The 19194-nt window shown below is 50.1% G+C and overlaps 2 protein-coding genes across 2 annotated transcripts; one reads left to right on the top strand and one right to left on the bottom strand.

Annotated features, from left to right (window-relative positions):
• Positions 1 to 9039: 9039 nt before the first annotated feature.
• LOC120405419 (transmembrane protein 217-like) lies at positions 9040 to 9790 on the top strand. The gene has a single exon (XM_039539057.1). It carries the CDS (start codon positions 9040 to 9042, stop codon positions 9631 to 9633), a length of 594 nt encoding a protein of 197 aa, XP_039394991.1. The 3' UTR covers positions 9634 to 9790.
• Positions 9791 to 12851: 3061 nt separating this feature from the next.
• Positions 12852 to 18810, bottom strand: PIM1 (Pim-1 proto-oncogene, serine/threonine kinase). Its single transcript, XM_039538587.1, has 6 exons — positions 18513 to 18810; positions 18026 to 18132; positions 17748 to 17798; positions 17229 to 17595; positions 14999 to 15175; positions 12852 to 14273 (listed from the first exon to the last, which is right to left on the bottom strand). Exons 1-6 carry the CDS (start codon positions 18592 to 18594, stop codon positions 14116 to 14118), a joined length of 942 nt encoding a protein of 313 aa, XP_039394521.1. The 5' UTR covers positions 18595 to 18810; the 3' UTR covers positions 12852 to 14115.
• Positions 18811 to 19194: the final 384 nt, after the last annotated feature.

Below are 19194 nucleotides of genomic sequence, written 5' to 3'. Positions count from 1 at the left end.
TCTGTAGTGTGTGTTTGTTTGTGTTTGGGGGTTACTTGCTGTGTGCTGAGCTTGTGTTTGTCAGTCTGTTTGTTTGTTTGGTTGTTTGAGGGACCATGTGCTCTGGCTGGCAGTTGGAGGCAGGTTTGAAAGCTCGAAGCCTCTGGTAATTGGCTGAGCCTTAATCAGTGGGCGGGGCATTCACTCAGGCCAGGGCTTTATTAAGCCGCGCACAAGCGACCAGGGGCTGCTAACAGGGAGTTTCGCAAGGGAGTTCAGAGGGGGAGTGGGAAGGGAGGGGAGTTTCTTGCCAGCCCTAAACCCCTTCCTTGTGGTCCCCCTTAAACCGAACCACATTTCAAAACCCCTTTCTGTAAACAGCCCTTCCATTAACTAGGAGACAATGCAGGCAGAAGCCCAGCAGCAGAGTGGGGGCTATCCAGTTTATTGCGCTGAGTGTTGCATGTATGATTACCTGCCCTGTGGGCGGGTGGCATATGTGTGCAGTCGGTGCAAGGAGCTCCTGGCCCTCAGAGACCATGTACGGACTTTGGAGGTACATGGTGGCGGACCTGGCCTTTTCCCTTTCTCCTGGGGATTTGCTTTGTGTTTTTCTATGGAGGTTGCCTCTCCAGGGGAGGGAACTCCAGTTTCTAGGAAAAGGCAGGTGTTAGTAATGGGAGATTCGATTATTAGAAACATAGATAGCTGGGTTTGTGATGACCGGGAGAACCGTATGGTGACTTGCCTGCCTGGTGCGAAGGTTGCGGATCTCTCGAGGCATCTAGGCAGACTTATGTGTAGTGCTGGGGAGGAGCCGGTGGTTGTGGTACATGTAGGTACCAATGACATAGGGAAGGGTAGGAAAGATGTCCTGGAAGCCAAATTTAGGCTGCTAGGGAAGAGACTGAAATCCAGGACCTCTATGCACTTGCACTAAGTTATTAACTTATTTGCTGTGAGAATAATATATATATTTCCCCATCATTCACATGACTGTGGCTCTTTTGGGTAATGTTGATCACTAATTTGGCTCCTGAACTACTGAGGTCTGAGTATCACTGCCCTAAACTTTTGTTACAGGCTGATAACAAACTCTGCGGGTAAACAAACATTTGCAATTCTGGAACATGTATTTGGGGAGCATTCAAACTAGCCTGTGCAGACATATATTAATTGCCGTGAGATAATTAGCAATCAATTTAGTCAAGGTTAAAACTCAAGTGTCAACTTGTCCGTCTGACTGTGGGCAAGTCACTTCCCCGCCTTGTGCCTCAGTTTCCCCATCTGTAAAGTGGGGATAATAGTACAGACCTGTGCCCAGAGGAGTCTAGAGGATTCCTTCAATACTCTCAAAAGTGCTGTGAGGACCCAAGAAGGAAGGTGTTCTAAGTGGGCAAAATACTATTATTTGTGTAAAAATTCAAGAAGAGAATGGGTCTGATTCTCCATTTCCCTGCACCATGCATGGTCACTTACACCAGGACTATGTGAGCAGAAAGTCAGTATAAACTGCTGGCAGGCTTCTTTGCTTGCATTGTTTGCCCACTGTGCGTGAGCCGGAATGATTTACACAAGGTGTAAGGTGAAGGAGAATGGCCCCCAGTGTTTCTCTTTAACATTCAAGTGAGGCGAGGAAGTGTCTTTTTTAAAGTTAGACAGGGATTCCTAGGACCAGATTTTCTAGGGCTCAGCAGACACGACTGGGGTCAGATTTTCTGAAGAGCCAAGCACTGAGCTCATGAAAATCTGTCTCTTTGTTTCTGTGCCTAAATGGGACATGCTAACACCAGAGGGCAGTACAATTCTACAGCTGGTAAGAAGCCAGGCCACCTACACCACTCTGCATTATACACCTTACAGAGCTTCTCTTTTCTCCTGAACCAGCCACCCCCTTGGGGCCAGCAGGAGCCTCCCAGCTGGAAGTGGGCCAAAGACAAAGGCCAACTTTCGATTCTGAACAAGACTGAAAGTGAAGGGACAAGAATCAGTTCTCCCTCCTGTGCCCAGCCAAACAGGGGAAGGAACTTAAAGCCAAGTGAAAACTGAAGGTTAATTTTGTAGCTCCCAGCTGCAGCGAGATCAGCCCCTCCAAGGCAGGGGCAAAGTGGGGGGCCTGCGTGCTGTCTCCTGAGTCCTATTAGAACAGAAAGGTTCAGAGTTTCAGACTTCCATAGCCTTTAAAGTCAGAGGGGACCATTAGATTACCCAGTCCACTGGATCTCAAACTTTCGTACCGGTGACCCCTTTCAGACAGCAAGTCTCTGAGTCTGACCCCCCCCCCTTATAAATTAAAAAGACTTTTTATATATATGTAACACCATTATAAATGCTGGCGGCAAAGCAGGGTTTGGGGTGGAGGCTGATAGCTTGCAACCCCCCATGTAATAACCTCGCAACCTCCTGAGGGGTCCCAACCCCCAGTTTGAGAACCCCTGACCTAGTCTGACCTCTATATCATGAGTTCTCAACTCTTTTCTTTCTGAGGCCCCCACAACATGCTCTAAAAACTCCCCGGCCCACCTGTGCCACAGAGGTACAAAAATAAAAAACTGGAATATTATTTTTGTTTTACTTACTCGGTGTGAAACTCGTTGCTGGTGCTGACCCACAGGCTGGGTGGCCCGCTGAGGTGAGTAAAGGGGCGGAGGTAGCGCTCCCTCCCCCGACTCCCGCTGCCTGGGGCAGATCCCCTTATAACCTGCTCACGGCTACCCAGGGGGCTGCAGATCCCTAGTTGGGAATCACTGCCCAGAGAATTGCAGTTACTCTTGTACTGAGCCCAACTTGTGTTTGGCTAAAGCATGTCTTCCAGAAGGCACCTAGGTCTGATTGGACAACATCAAGAGATGGAAAATCCACCCCATCCCTTGGCCGTTTGTGCCAAGGGTTAATCACCCGCATTTTAACAAATGCATGCCTTATTTCTAACGTGCCATGTTCCTCATGGGACAGGTCCTGATCCGTGACGGGGCTCACAGGCACTAGCAGCAATCATCATTGTGATGTCTTACATAGAGGTCAGCCTGAGTCACTGCCCCCGGCCTCCAATCCTCAACGTCTGGCAGTTGGCATCTCACTCTCATAAATGGCCCCTCTCTTTATAATGGGCTGGAAAAGACTTAAGATCAAAACGCATTCCCCCCCTCCCCCAAAGATTAGGCGGATCAAAATCTGCAACCAGCTTTTGCAGCTGGAGCTCAGCTTTCTCCTCCATCTGGTTAGCAAACTCACAATGCACCATAACACAAATCACCGAGAGACAACACAGAGGCGCTCATAACCCTTTGCAAACCATGAACGCACTAAACCTCACAACTTCACAGTCAGCAGGAGGGCAGATCAATATCACTAGTCCCCGTTTGCAGAGTGGGAAACTCTGGCACGGGGAGTCCAAAGGTCAATGTTTTCTAAAGTGGCCACCGACTTGGGGCACCTCCAGGTTTGGGACACCCTGGTGCCTGATTTTCAGAAGCATGAAGCGTAAGTGCAGCAGAAGCCAAGGGGGGCCGTGAATGCTCAGCATCTCTGCAAATCAGGCCTACTTAGTGTGGCCTGAGGAACTGAGCCACCCTGAATTAGTGGACATGCTTGAAATTCTAGTCTAAGTGCTCAGGGTCTGCCCCAACTCCCACTGAAGTCTGTGGAAAGATTCCTTTTCATATCAGAGGTCACTAGATTGGGTCCTTCGCAATCCATCTGTTCCATCCAGGCCTCAGGATAGAGAGAAAATTCCCTCTCCCTGGGAATTTTACCTCTGGCTTCTCCACAGATTGGCCCCACAGGCTTTGTTCCTTGGGGAAATTGTTTGGGAACGACTCAGATGAAATCAGCCCTAGTTACAAGACATTCCCCTCCTCCCTGATGGGCTAAGCCAGCATCCCAATTAGTGCCCCCCAAAGGAAGGTGGTGCTCAGGTTTTAACCCTTTACTTGCCATCTTGCAGCGGGGCAGGAGAGGAAAAGTTTGACTTTAAGGTTTTATTCTGCCCAGATCCTGGTTTTCCCATGAAAGGTGAAATGCACCCCAGGGCAGAGGGCCCGCATGGGGCTAGATCGGCAAATGAATGCAAGGACAGATAGTCAAGGACTCAGCACCTGCAGCTTGGACATGGTTTTCCAATGAGCTCATTCAGATACCTAAGTAAGGGTCAGATTTCAGCAGTGCCCAATCCCCAGTGTGCAAACGTGTCGGAAAGTCCTGCCCTTAAGGCCTATTTTGAGGACTTAAGTAGTGCCAAGGCCTCGGGCGAATGTCACTCTAAAATGATAGCTATGGAGTCCCGCTAGCATGTGCCAATGACGCACATAGAGGAAGGCATGAGCCAACCAGGACAAATATAGGGCAATACACAGACTGAGGAAGGGGATGAAATGCCACCTGCTGCCTGCGGGGACTGGGTATTCACTCAATAAATAGTCAGCAAGCTGAGGAAAGGCACCAATCAGCAAAGGGAGCCAGGATCCAGCTTTCTGAGCCCAGCTCCCCATTCCTGTGTGACATGAGTTTGGTGGAGCTCAGCCCAACTCCCAGCAGCCTGGTATTCACCTCACACAAGCACCACAACTGGCAGCAACTCAGGGCGCCTGGTCAGCAGCCTCATCAGAGAAGGCAAGGCCCTACTGAGACTAAATCCCCCCCTTCAGGCCCTCCACAGCTGAGTCTCATTGACAGAGTAGGATGGGGGGAAGCTGGCCACGGGCCGAAGCAGAGCAAGAGGGACGGGAGGAAGCCCCCATTAAAAGAACCAGAAGTCCTAGAGATGGCTCCAGACCTCAGCTTGAAAGCCTCACAGAACCATGAGGGCGTTCGTCTCCAGCCCAGGTCCGTCACTAGTAAGCACAGAGTGGGGAGGGAATACTACAAAGTTTATGGTAACGCTGGTTCTGGGGGTAGCCATGGTAGGGAGTGATGGGACAGAATAAAAAGCGTGTGAGCGGTTAGGGAGCTCCCATTGGGGTCAGGTATTTACAGCTGGGGGTGGGGTTTGTAAGGGCCAACGTAGGGAGTATTTAGGGGAACGGGTGCTGTTCACCCAGTGTGGCACGGACGGGTATGCTAGACCCGACTGTGCTTTCAGTGGCGCCGGTATAAACCTCCAAGCGAAGAGGGGCTCTGGCCCACACGTGGTGTAAGGCGAGACGACTCTGGCACAGCGCGACGCCAGCAAAGTCAAGAGTTACACGCTGGCCCAGGGTTTGCATTGAGAAGGCTTCTGAGACGAAGCTGACGAGACACAGTCCGGGAGCTAAGGGAGCGCGGGTGTGAGTGAGCGCACGTCGGCTCGTGATTATTAATTATTATTGGTACTGTGGTAGGGGACGTGCCCAGGAAGCAGGGGCCCCCTGTGCTAGGTGCTGTACAAACACAGTTCCAAAGGCTGTTTTCTGCTGAGGGCTCCAGCATAAAATGAGAGCGAGCCAAGACTGTGTAACACTGAGGCTTTATTCATCCCCCCTACATGTACTGGTCTCCCTCATCAAGCACTTCCTGCCAGTAGAGTTCCCAGATATTAACCTCACCACACTGGCATCCTCTGACGCCCCCTGCTGGGAAGCTGTCTAGCGCAACACTCTCACATGTACTGGTACATACATTGTCCATGAATGCCCCAGGAAGCCTTTGACTGGGCTAGAATAAAGCATTATCAGGCTGTCTTATGTTGGATCAGTGCAGGAGTGGTGTCGGTGCTGCAAGGAGCTCATCTCTCCTGTGATAGCAGCCCCCTAAAAGGCTCCCTGAGGTGTCAAACAGTGACTTTGGGCAAGTTTGTCTGGGCCTCAGTTCCTCACAGGTGACCTGGGGCTAATTGGACCTTTTCTCTTTCCCACTCTTTGCTGCCCCATCTATTGAGATTGTCAGCTCTCTGGGGGAGATATTGTCTATTGTGCATATATATGTACAGCACCTAGCCCCACATACACAACACAAATAATAATAATAGAGTCCACGCAAACAGACTCACACAACCCTGATCTGAGTTGGGGCCTGAAGGCACTCTCATTAATGTACCCGCTGGTCTGGAGATCACAGGAGATGGCGCTCTTTGGCAGAAGGGTTGCAATAACATAAATTAATTAATAGATTTCTATTTATTTGGGTCTCTTTGGAATCCACATACACCAACCTAGGATAGCCCCCAAATGTATTTATTTTTTAAAGTGTAGAGGAGGGGGGGATGGGAATTGATCAAACCCGACTTTGATAGAAATTCTTTTTTAAAGTTGCAATAAAAGCCACTTGTATGTGGCTGTTAACAATTCCTCTGCAGGCTTGACCACCCAAAACTTGCAGCTTCCCCTTAAGACACAGAGGCAGAAAGTGAAACTGACAAGGCTAGTTCCACTCTCCCAGATGGAAACATATGCAGTGGTACAGAGTAATTGCGATTTTTAAAAAAATGCATCTGAATTTTTACATGCTTTCAGGTTATTTTAAATATGGATTGTTTATTATGGTATGATGTGCTGCACAGAACACGTAGAAAGTTCTAGCATGCCCAGCCCCAAGTGTTCAAAAGTCAGGGGTCAGGCCCCAACAATTATGAGATTGGCTTAAAAATCAAGTTTGTTTTTTTTAATTAATAAACATGGGTTCTTTGTCTTGCCTTTAGAGGGCACTTGGGTAATGTTTTCTCGATTTTCTCCACAACCATGAGGGCTAGAAAAAAAAATTTTAAAACAGAAGTTGACATTCTCACCAAATCACTTGCCTCTAGGAGCTGGGGCTTTAAGAAAAACACCAAATATCACAAGTATCACGATAAAACAATGAGAGTTGACAATACTGCCGTTCTTGCCCTAGTGAACCTACAATCTAAGGCCCTGATCTTGAAAATACTTGAGCAGGTACATAACTTTGCATCTGTTTAAGAGTTTGCGTGATGGGGGCCTGAATTCTTTTTGGATTCTTTTAAGGGAGGAAGCCAAACAGAGTCACACCCCATCCTAAAGTGTAAGATCCAGGGCTGGCAGTAATGCATCCCTGCCCCATGTGGGGTCAGAAATCTCTTCATTGCCCAACAGGCCAAGGAAGCACTACTGATTTCTTAGCCATGGACACAAGTTCTCTCCCAGGCCCTTGTCCTGGGTGCTGGTCTCCAGCAGGGGGAAGCAGCCACCTTTTGCTGGCTCTAAGCAGGTGGATAGTTTGGTTTCTGCCAATATCTGGGCCAGGTGCCTTCTGTTTGGCCATAGTTTCTAACTGTTAGATTAGCCCACTGCTACCTTCTGGTTTTTGTTTGGTTGCATCTTCCTCTGAAGCATCTGGCACCGGCCACTGTTGGAGAAAGGCTCCTGGACTAGATGGATCTTGGTTCTGATTCCATCTGGCAATTCCTATGTTCTCTTTGCTTTATAGGTTCCTGGTGAGCTGAGTAGTTGGAGGAGTTATTCCTTTAGCAAAGCAGGGTCCCAATGGGAACAGCACATGGTCTCTCAGCCATTAGCGGCTAAGGTCAGTGGCATTGTAGGTAGGCATCACTTCCAGACGGTGCAAAGCTATCACAGCCGATCCATCCACCAGGTCTCCTCCCTTTTCTCTGTCAGAAGGAGGTAAGTTAGCCCTGACCTGCTCACTGAGGAGAGGCTGGAAATGCCTCCTGTTGGTGGGCATGAAAGATGGAGATGAAATATAAAGGGCTACTTCCAGATGTCGCCATTCAAACAAACGTCTCTTGACACTGATGGGAGTTTGCTCCAGGCTTTGACCCTTTGAGTTCAGTGGGAATTGCTGGCAGCCATAGCCTAGAAATCTGGCCAGAGCACCACAATGGGAGCTGCTGAGCACTGAGCTAATTTGGTCAACCTGGCCCAGATTGCAGGTCCTGTTGGGCTCTTGTGAATCTGGCCCTGAGCTCTTTGGAAAACGTGGTCTGCGGATTTCCAGGAGAGCTGTGGGCACTCACCCACCCTGAGGAGTCAGCCTGCAGGCTTGGCATTGCACCTTTTCTCTTAATTTATTTTATTTTGCAATGCTTTGTTTAAAATAAAGTTCTGGGCCAGTATAGAGCTGGCTCAAGGGGCCTACAATCTATAGCTGAGTGGTTACATTGCAGCAAATACTTGATTCAACATATATTTGGTGATTTTAATGAAATAATACTAAAGACCTCACTGTAATCTAGCACTTTTCATCTTTAGTTCTCAAAGCGCTTGAGAAAGCACAGTATCATTATCCCCATTTTACATGTGGGGAAACTGAGGCACAGAGAGGGATGTGACTTGTCCACGATCTCCCAGCAAGCCAGTGGTAGAGGTGGGAATAGAACCCAAATCTCCTAAGTGCTCTATCCACCAGGTTGCACTGAGGACGCCAACAGCTGTGAGACTGCTAGACTATGTTATTGAGATTAAAATAATGAGGAGGCCGATCCAAGGGTTTAGGCACCCTAATGTCATTAATTATTCAGTAAACGCAATTAAATTTAATCTCACCACCATTAAAATCAGTTCCACAGGAACTCAAGCAATCAACCACCTGTCCCCTTCACTGTTTCTAAAAGGGGACTAGAGTGGCCTCCCTTTAAAGCTGGCAGGTCTCTCAGTTCAGGAGCTCTGGAGCATGGCCTGTCATTGATTAAGGGGGCTGGGAGCCCTTCTCTGCACTCGAGGGTTGGGGGATGTGGAACATGGTGAAGCGCACATAGGATCATGGGGGACATAACCAAGTTTTGGTTTAGTAGGAATCTTGGTGAGATGGGGTTATAGAGTATGTGTGTGAGTGTGGGATGCAGGTAGTGTGTGTGTGAGATCGGGTTAGTGTGTGTGTGTGTGTGTGTGTGTGTGTGTGTGTGTGTGTGTGTGTGTGAGAGAGAGGGGGGGTTAGTGTGTGTGTGTGTGTGTGTGCGCACGCTGATCAACTCTCCTCCTTAGGTGTTCCACATGACGACGTCCCCCGCACACGATGTTTTAGCCTGATCCTTTTCTTTTCCAGCACAGGCTTGAGTTCGCTGCGCTTCATCCCTAACACAAGCCCCGCCGACGTCTCTCCTAGCTTGCCTTTCTACTCTGCAACACTCCTTCGGTTTCCTTGGCCTGCGACGTTGCCTGTGGAGAAAACATGACGATCATCTTGTGCCCGGGGGGTGGGGGGGGTCGGTTCTGTGGCATGTCCCCCAAGGCTGGGGCCACTGTAGCTGCTGTCTACATGATATTAGTGACCAACATCTATCTGATCTTCGAGGTTGGCCACTTGGAACGAGCAATGACGGACATGGCACAAATCAAGCCCTTCAACTTGACCAAAGTGGGGAAGATGCTACCGTATTGCTACTATACAGCCATCACGCTGGCCGTCATGACCTACCCGGTGTGCGTCTTCCTCATCTACTCAGTCCACAAGCGGCTCTACATGGGCATGTTCGCCTATGTCGCATGGTTCACCTTCTATGATCTGGCTAACTGCCTCATCGTGGCCGTGGCTTACCAGGTCTCCAAAGAAGCCTTGTTTTCTCTCAGCCCCCTGGAGTGGTTTGGGCTGGCCACCAGGATCCCCATGGATTGCTTCTGGCTCACCTTCGTTGTCACGTATGCCCTGATGATTATTGAAAGCAAAGGGCAAGGAAGGATGTCGCTCAGGATGAGGCGGATCTCTAGGAACGTGTCAGAACCGCCCAGGTTTAGGTTGGGCTCCACTGCTAGGCAAGGCGTGTGAGGGGAGGTATCGGAGCAGTACGTTGGGCCCCATTTTCATATATTTCCTACTGATGGAGATGAAAGACCATTACCCATGTAATCTCCTTCCTCTGTTGTGTAATTCAGTGTTTCTCTTGCTGTTGCTGCATTTTCCAGGCTGTGAGTTCAAGTCCTGAATAAATACCCCAAAAGCCCATGATTTTTATTTTGCATCAGGAAGCCACAGGGCATGGGAGTCAGCAGAACTGGGTCTATCCACAGCTCTGCTACCGAGTCACCAAATGACCTTGAGCAAGTCATGTCATCTCTCCCTACCTCAGTTTTCTCATCTGTAAAATGGAGAGAAAGATATTGCTGTATAGTCTATATGTAAGGGCCTTGAAGCTCAAGGGATGAAAAGCCTGACATAAGACCAGATTTTGAAAGATACTTAGGCATTGTGGGGCTCAGCGTTGCAACACCTAACTGATTTAGGAGCCTAGCTCTCATTTTCAAAATGGATTTAGGTGCTTGGGACAGCTGTAAGTTATGATCAGGGTATCGTAAGAGCCCTGTAGCAGATGCTGCTGAGAGGATGCATTCAAGTAGACCATGCCGCAGATCTTTGGCATCCAGCCTAACTAAATAGTTGCATGGTTGCCATGTAAGAGTAAACAAATACAGCACCACCCTACTGACGTAACTACAGCAGCTCCTCTATATAGGACATAGGCTGCCACAAAGCTATTTACATCACTTCCCAGGAAGCCCTCGCTTTTGAGCAGCACCTCCTATGGGACAGTGTAGGAACTGGAGCTTAGCAGCGCAATTGCACATTGTGGGCAATAGCCAGGGAGAGTGAGGTTAGGGAACACAGGTGCAAGCCCAGACTGCGGGTGCACCTTGCTTTGCAGAATAGCCTCTCTAATAAAGCACAGGAACCTCTGGGGCTGCCAAAGGGGAGAATAGTGCCAATAGGGTTTGTTGCATCTCTGTTGCCCATCAGGGCTCTTGACACTGTGTTGGGGACGTTCCCCACCTAGCTGCCAAGATTTTGGAACAACTGAAGAGACTGGCTTCCAGAAAATCCAGCCCAGTGCATGCTGGGGCAGGACTTCGGAATTATTACCTGGTGCTGGCAGAGGCTCCAGCTATCCACCTAAGCTCAAGCCCATTCTACCCCCGGAGTCTAAGATCGTGTGGCTAACACTAGCCTCCGCCAGTACCAAGACGTCCACACTGCTATTTTCTAGGGTGCTCCCAGCTACAGTGTAAACATACCCATTTAGGTGCAATGGACTTCCCAGGGCTTCAGCACATGTTTAAATGTTTTTCTGAACCAGGCTCTTAGATGGATTTAACGCCCAACCTCAGTGAGAGTTATGCCTACCTGACAAAGGGCCGAATTAGGCTCGGTTCTCTCCTTGGTACTTTGTGCCATTTGGATGTTATGTCTCCCTGACAGCATTTCCCTCCTACTGAGCTGGCCTGGCCGGGAAATAGACATAAGCTGCAGCAGGAAGCATAGTGACTATCACGGCATCGGTCCCTGCGGGGCTTGACACTCTGATCTTACTTGGCCTTTCTGTGGTGAGGTTTCTAAGAAGTGGAGTAGCAGTTGAGCAGTGTTTACGGGAAGGAGGGAGAGCCTGCACTCTGTGGGGAGCACTTTGCTGTGATACTGTAACTGCGCCCGGCTAAATTTCACTCACTGCGAGACTCATTTGCTGCTATAAACGTGTGCGATGGACTTTCTCAAAATAAGGAGCTATAAAGTTTGTTTTGGTCTAGCACAAGAGCCTGCGGTTGAATGAAAACCACAGAGCTAAGTAGCCCCCAGCCTTTGGGGACGTGGAGCTGAGCTTTCTTGTTCAGCCCACGTATAAAGGAAAATTAACTCACTAACGCCTTTCCTCAAAGGGACCTGCAAGGACTGTACAGAGGGGCGCTTTACAGATGGGGAAACTGAGGCATACAGCAGCAAATTACTTGGCCCAGGGTACACAGCAAGGAAGTTGCGGTGCAGGAATAGAACTCCTATATCCTGCTGCTCATGCTAGTACTACAGACCCATCCCTAGAAATCTCTAGGCAACTCCAGTGCTCACTTGGTGGCAGGCACCTTGCTGGAGATTAGCAGCAGTAAATGGGTAGTGCACCGAGAGAGTAAAATATTTCCCCGGGAGGCTACAACCAACAGGGTTTTAAAAAGAAATGCACTGTGCAAACAATGCTTGCAGTCATTGCTCCATCTTTTAACATTACACAGCCCCACACTTGAACCAACAGCCTAGGTTTTAGACAACGCCATGAATATTACAGCCAGGTGGAGCAAGCTGTTCCATTCATCCCGCAGGCAGACACCCTGAAACATAACAGTTAAAAAACAGATCCTGGCTCCACCAGGGTAAAGCAGAGTTTTAAAAAGTTTGCCTCTCGGTATGAACAGTAACTTGTGCAGTGCTGAATCGAACAGCAGTCGCATGCAACATGTGGGCGCTTTAGTTTAACGAGGGGAAGCCCAGCATGTTTGTGCTGAAAAGTGTGAAAAACGACCGAGTTCTCCTAACTTGGACGCCAACAGCCCCCATAGCTCTGGGCCAATCACAGCCTGGCTGCTGATGGTAATAGTACTTAACAAATCAGACATCCGTAATAGGCAACTTTTAACAATCCCTTCACGGATGTGAAGCATTACTGCCTCCAGAGCCCGCCACACAGGATCTGTGTTACTGAAACACACTGTGCCCTGACACTGATGGTCAGCATCCAATGTACCACGTGCATGGGTAACATACTGCATCAATATAGTGCTGATGTTTACCTGCTTTATTCACACACCACTAGGCACGAATGGAAACAGTATGTAGATATTTCGTGCCTCGGCCATACACCTTTGATCTCACAGTTCAGTGAAGAGGGCTGCCAGAGATGGCCAGGACCAGGACACTGGACATGGACAGCGCACAAGTTCAGCTCCAGCACTAACAGCTGACGCCTTTAACGGGCTGAACCAAAACGCTGCATGTGAGTGACACAGCTTTGAGGACATGTGAATGCAAGCTTTGTGGTTTGGGCTGCTATCTCTAGCTGTAGTGCAGGCTGTGGCTTACTCATCTCCTGCTCTGAGAACCGCGCGCGTTAGTGGTGCTCTGGGTGTTTGGATCACGTTAGGAAGGGTCCTGAGTTTCGACAGCGCCGCTTCTCTGCCCTGTGAAACTGGCAGTTTTACTCCACCCGAAAGAGAAGAGGTCTCAGGTTAAGTCAAGTGATTCATTTTTATTTAAAACTGCATGTATAAAAAAAATAGGATTTCTGACTTCCCCTGTACAAGATTAACTATTAACAAAAGCAGCAGACTACACACTGATTACATATACAGGCTTGACAGTGTTGGAGTCCAGGGTACCTTCCCCGACAGCTCGGCAAAACCAGTGCTATATACACATGCGCACGTGACGTCCCTCCCCAGCCCAGACAAATACCCGTGGAAATGCCTTTAAAACAACTGAACACACGCATGGAAGAGGAACACCGGCAGCCGGAACTATTTACAGACAGCTGGGAAGCAGTCGGCCACTCCACACAGTGGTGAGACATTAACAGAGCATTCTAAGAAGGGAGTGCAGTCGGGGGGGAGGGGACCCCAACTGGAAACCAGCTCAGCAGCTATGGAAGCCAGGCATGGGCTCTGAACCCACGATTCATAAATAAATAAATAAGTTATCCTACAGGTTAGGACATTTTCCTTAACAAACAAACAAATAATAACCCAAACCCCTGAAAATAAGTTAAAACAAAAGAGTAAAAACGTTACCATTATAAACTACAATCCTCTGTACACCAAGCTTCGCTCCTGTATAATTCTGTACACATTTACAGCTCTATTGGGTTGCATTGTTTGTGCATCTGTGAGGACGCCCTGGCTCCTGAGGCTCAAAGCAAAGAGCTGAGGCAGGAAAGGTCCCGCTAACAGCATACCTCGGAAACAACTAGCCAGGGTGCATTGGTTTCACCCGTGGCTGCTTCTGACCTGTTCCTTAAGAAGGGGAATATAAAATAAACCCACGTGAATCTTGGAGAAGCAGAGGTGTAGGAAGATTCAAGTATTTCCCCCAGCACAGCCCAGATCGCAACTGAAGGCACTCAGAACATGGTGACACAGTGAATAAGACAGCTATTCAAATCAGTACCTTCCCTCCCCCTCCACAGCCAGTTTCCCCAAGCAAAACGTTCTTGCCAATTCTCTGGTCCTCGCTCAGTTCATATTCCAGGACTCAGCAGGTCAGGGACACTCACAGATGTGCCCATAAGACATCAAAAACGTCTACTGGCAAGACATCAAGTAAGGCAGGACCGAACGAGTTCAAGACCAGTCCACCTGGGATGGATGGTAACCTCCAGCCTCTCAGAAGATTCTCCAGTTAGCTGAGCTCTGGAATGAGATATGAATGTTCCCATGTAACAGGCAGACAGTCACTGGTGAGAGTTTTCTTTTTACACCCAATGGATGAGAGGAGCTGCTATTTGCCCGACTCCTGAATTAGACTGTGCAGGTGGATCTCTGCTGTTTTCTGTGGCAAGAGGACATCTTGCATCCAAGAATGATTTAGAAGATCTTCAAAGGATGGCCTGTCGGAGGGCCTCAAGGCAAGACACCATTTAATAAGGTGCTGGCACTCTGGGGAGAGAAAACAAGCAGTTAGTGAGAATGCGCTGCCGAGTAAGGTCTGTGAAGCCTACAAGCCTCCCTATTTTAGCATCTGCAAGTCTGCTTTGGGATGTGCCTTTCTTGCTTCACAGGACAGATTACCATGGCTGTGGCTAGGTGTGGTTCCTTAGTTACTCCCCTCACCCTAGTACGTGGGTGAACCAGCTCCCATCTTTGGAAGGAGACTCCGAAAATACACAAGGGACCAAATTTGCAATGCAAGTCCATGAGCAGCCCATCCTTCCCTGCCACTCATACCCAGGCTAAGAGCAAAAATCAACTTTCCCTTCCCCAGTGAGATGATTAAACCTGAGAGCTACTCGATTGGTTCAATATATTTTGTCATTTCCACCTTCTGTAAGACTGCTTCAGCAGCCAGCTGCAGTAGCCACATTAAAGACCCCAGCAAGTGGCAGGAGAGTGAAGTGCTGAAGTGAACTACCACGGTGAGCTCTGAAGCAGCTGTCTAAGGCAGAGAAGAGAGCGGGGTCCCCAGCACTTTGCTGGGATTCAATAGCATTAAACATCTCATTGAGTTTAAGACAAGAAGGGACCACTAGATCACAGAATCATGCCTTGCACGTCTCACTGGTTGCATGAAATGATGGTGATGCACTTCTATGGCATCATATTATCACTTTGTCAGTGTGACATTCAGGCTAAGCAACTTTAACACAACAAAGTAGAGTACTCACCTGGAGAGACCCTCTGTCGGAAGTAGACCTGGCCCCTAATAATCTCCTCATCATGTTCAAAGGGGATATCCCCACAGACCATGTCATACAGCAGGACCCCCAAAGACCAGACTGCTGCTGACCTGCCGTGATACCGGTGATAGCGGATCCATTCTGGGGGGCTGTACACTCTGGTCCCTGTAGAGAAGATTAGAGGATCATTGGTTAGAAGAAATATTTCATCTTTTACTCTAAGCAGAGGAAATCAGAGCAACCAGTTATTAATTATTTTTTTCAGGTGTTATCAGGATGGTTTTTAAGAGACCAAGTTAGGAACTTCAGCCCAAAATTTAGGTTGCAATATCTTAATATTGTTGAACTTTCAGCCCAGTTTGATTGGGATTTAAACCCCCAGTAGTTTTAGCAATTGCAGTGTTGCGCTAGGGCACAGACTACAAGTGAAGCAGAACCAAATGGAGTGCAAATAAACATGTTTTCCAGCTGCAATACAAGCCACAATAAATAACAGGTTTCTTAAGGCCACTGTTATCCTGACTTTCTCTCTGTCAATGTAACCATTTCTCACTGAGGCAAAGAGAGAGGCAGCTTGCAGATGCTTCAGTCCATGGTGACCCAGTGCAGACGGAGCATTTGGGGAGGGGCTGAGGCCTTGTCTACTGCACTACAAGGAGCCCTGACAACCTTATAATCCTTTCTACATAAAAGGGTTTCCTTGCTTAACCCAAAGAAGGGTAGATACCTTGACGAGTTTATTCCTTTTTTGGCACTGACTACTGTTGAGTCAGCCAGGTATAAAGCCAGCCTACTCCAAAGCTGTGGACAAAGGTTTGTTGTACAACATCAAGGGAGTTAGTACAATTGTGCGTGTGATAATTATGTTTGGAACTCAGATTCCACCTTGCTTCTGGCCTCTGCAGATGCTTACGCCCTTTGCCTTTGTTGTATTTGATCTCTTCCCTTCTGGCAGGAAGAGGAGACTGAGGTCAGAGCTCAGTCTGGTTCCTGGCCACGTGACTGTTGTTTACAAACTTTGGGTTGTAAAAAAAAACTTGATGTCCACCAGGGGGCACCACTAGCTTGAGGAATTGTGCAGAAGAGAAGGTGGCTGGGAGGGGCAAATCCGTCCCTTGTCATCAGCCGTTAAATTGAAAACAAAAAATGCAGCCCGGCAGAAGCAAAACAAACCCTCAACAACAAACAGTGATTTTTTTTTTGAAAGTCAACGGCCTACCCTGAATATGCCTTTCCCGGTCAGAAAGAATGCCTGCCGCCAGAAGCACAAGGCAGCTCTGGTCATTTGTCCCCCACGCTGATCCCTGCACCCCCGCTCCAAGGTCAAACCCTCCTCCCTGGGTCTGGAGCTCCCCCTCCCCAAAGATTTGACTCAGGTGCCTTTGGACAGCAGAGAAAGGGAGCCAGCTGTAAGCAGATCTCCCGCAGATCCTATTTCACAACATTCATCCCGTGACAAAACGCAACTTTCCAATGAAATGAATAATTTAGCGAGATGGCGGAGACAGCAGCTTCTCTTCTTGATCCACTCCCCACACTGATGTCCAACCATCCTCACAGAAAGAAACTGTACAAGAGCCCTCTTCTTTATCCTTGATGTGTGGGGGGGGAAACATCCCCTCCCCCTGCATTCTAGCTGCTAGATTAGGTTAGGATCCAGCATCTAAGCAGCCATGGCTGCAGACAGGTTTAACTCAATCTTTCCCCATCTATGAGGTGAGGCAGATCCTGTTTGCACCACCCCGGGAGGGTGGAATACCAGCCAGATCCCCGCTGAAATGCTACAAATATGATGGACCTAGAGAAAACCAACCCATTGGAACCAGAGTCCAACTTTCTTCTCTCATTGGTAACAGGGACTCCAAAGATTGATGCTTGTGAGTTCACACCCAATTTCTGCCATGTCCCCCCCCCGCTGTGTGACATGGGCAGCTACCACCAGTGCCTGCGGTTAACACCCAACAAAAGGGCAAACACATTTGTGAAAATGCTTTTTGGATACAAGGCAGGGAGGAAACCCCCAAAAGTATCAAAGCTGCAGATCACACAACGGTATATTTAGCAAATGACAATGGCAGGGGGAGGAGGGAACAAAACATTCCCTGGCTGGGAAGTTACTGAACGTTTACAGGCAGGGAACAACCCATTTCAGAGAGGAATTTCCCTGGCTTCCCTCTCTACGCAGATAAAATAGAAGGGGATGGAAATAGACACTCACCATCAAAATCAGTGTACACTGTGTCCTTGAGTAATGCCCCAGACCCAAAATCTATCAGTTTCAGTTCCCCGCTGTTCAGATCAATCAGGATGTTCTCGTCCTTGATATCCCGGTGCAATACCCCACAGCTATGACAGTGCCGAACCGCCTCCAGAACCTGGCGGAAAAAGCTGCGGGCCAGCTCCTCAGGGAGAGCACCCCGCTCTGTGATGAAGTCAAACAGGTCCTGCACAGGATCCGGTCGCTCCAAAACCAAGACGAAGCTGTCTGGTCTCTCAAACCAGTCCAAGAGCCGAATGATCCCCCGGAAGCCTGAGCCCACTTTCTTCAGGAGCAGGATCTCCATGGGCACTCTGCTCCCGCCAGGCTGCACAGAGAGAGAAAGGAGATCTCCATCAGAGGCAGGCAAATCGACCCGCAAAGTCAAGAGCTACCTGCGACACCGGCTGCAACCTTAACTACAGAGCCATGACCATGCAATGCAGAGCCACAGCAGATATTCCTGTCCTAGACACTTACCAGCTCTCCCCAGTCAGAAATCCGGTCCCGGGCCACGTGCTTGATGGCTACCTAGAACACAAACAGAACCAGACAGGCAATCAGAATCAGGTCAGGGAACCCCAGAAAGAGGGGAGGCCAGCAAGGGACCAATGAAAGGGATGCAAGATGGTGGTTATGCCAGGGCAAAGCAAAGGAGATGTAACTGGGTAAGGGACGCAAAGGTGGAGATCTATAGAGCAGCGTGCATGGGGAGCGGGCTGCAGGGGTTGGGGGGTCACTGTCCAGGCTCTACTCACCGGGGCGCCGTCCGACAGGCGGGTGCCTGAGTAGACAGAACCAAAGCCACCACTGCCCAGCAGTGGGCCCACCTGGTACAGCTTCTCCAGGGGCTCCTTGTCCTTCCCTGCAGACAGAGAGGCACAAACACCGGGATCAGACCAGCTGTGTCCTCAAAAGACCCGGCCAACCCTCCAAACCGGAGCAGCCCCACATCCTTCCTCAGAACGACCTCCCTCCCCGGACTGGACCAGACTCGCATCCCTCCCCGGACCAAACTGGATCAGACCCCCCCCCATCCCTCCTCAGACCGAACCCCCCAAACCGGACCGGACCCACATCCCTCCCCGAACCGGATCAGACTCCGCTCTGAACCTACCCCTCTCGAACCGAACCTCCCCACTGCCCAGCAGGACAGGGCTCCTCCCGAACCGCACCCGGACCGCTCCGGGGCAACCCACTCCAGAACCACCCCCTGCTGTCGAGCCGAGCCGAACCGAACCTCACCTGGCTGTAGCTTGGCCGGGTGCAGCTCCCCGCCGGACCCGGAGCACAGGTGGGCCAGCGAGTTGATCTTGGAGAGCAGCATCCCCGCCCCGTCCCCTTGCTCCAGGGCCGGGACCGGGACCGGCACCGCCCGAACCGAACCGGGCGCCAGTGGCTCGGCTCGCAGCCCCGCCGGTCGGAACCAAGGGGGTGGGGTCTGGGCTGGTGCGGGAGGGGCGGAGGCCGGGGGAAAGGGGGGGGCGCGAATGGGAGCAGAGCCGACGAGGCTGCTCCGCTCGGTGCCGAGCTCCCGTGTGGCGCCGGCTCCCCTAGCTCCAGCCGCCAGTAGTAAGGGGAGGGAGGGAGCCGGGGCAGGGGCGGGCCGGGGACAGCCGGGGGCGGGGCTTCGGCGCGGGGTCGCCCCGCCCCCAATCGCGGTCGCAGCCAATCAGCCGCGGGGCCCGTCCTCCCCCTCCCGTCAGAAGAGAACGGGGAGACTAAAGACGTGGCGGGACGGAAAAGGCGCCAAGAGGGGGGAGGGGTCGGGGGAAAGGGGAGAATAAAGGAGCGGGGGGAGGGGCAGAGACTGAGGGGGATGGAGGGGGGGGAAGAAGGAGGAGAAGCCTGAGGAAAAGCGAGGGAAGACAGCAGGTGGAAGGAGCAGGGGGAGGCAGGGTCAGGTGGAAAGTTTGGGAGGGGTAAA

Source organism: Mauremys reevesii, linkage group 4 (assembly GCF_016161935.1).
Source record: "Mauremys reevesii isolate NIE-2019 linkage group 4, ASM1616193v1, whole genome shotgun sequence".
Taxonomy (NCBI): Eukaryota; Metazoa; Chordata; order Testudines; family Geoemydidae; genus Mauremys; species Mauremys reevesii.
Note: the sequence above shows the minus strand (reverse complement) of the source record. Positions and strands in the feature narration are given on the sequence as shown.

Excerpts from the sequence above, each read along its gene's own strand:
- LOC120405419 (XM_039539057.1), top strand. The coding sequence starts at position 9,040 with ATGACGATCATCTTGTGCCCGGGGGGTGGGGGGGGTCGGTTCTGTGGC.
- PIM1 (XM_039538587.1), bottom strand. The coding sequence starts at position 18,594 with ATGCTGCTCTCCAAGATCAACTCGCTGGCCCACCTGTGCTCCGGGTCC. Across the intron at positions 15,176-17,228 it reads AGTGTACACTGATTTTGATG|GGACCAGAGTGTACAGCCCC; the intron begins GTGAGTGTCTAT and ends TCTTCTCTACAG. Across the intron at positions 14,274-14,998 it reads CCGACAGAGGGTCTCTCCAG|AGTGCCAGCACCTTATTAAA; the intron begins GTGAGTACTCTA and ends TTCTCTCCCCAG.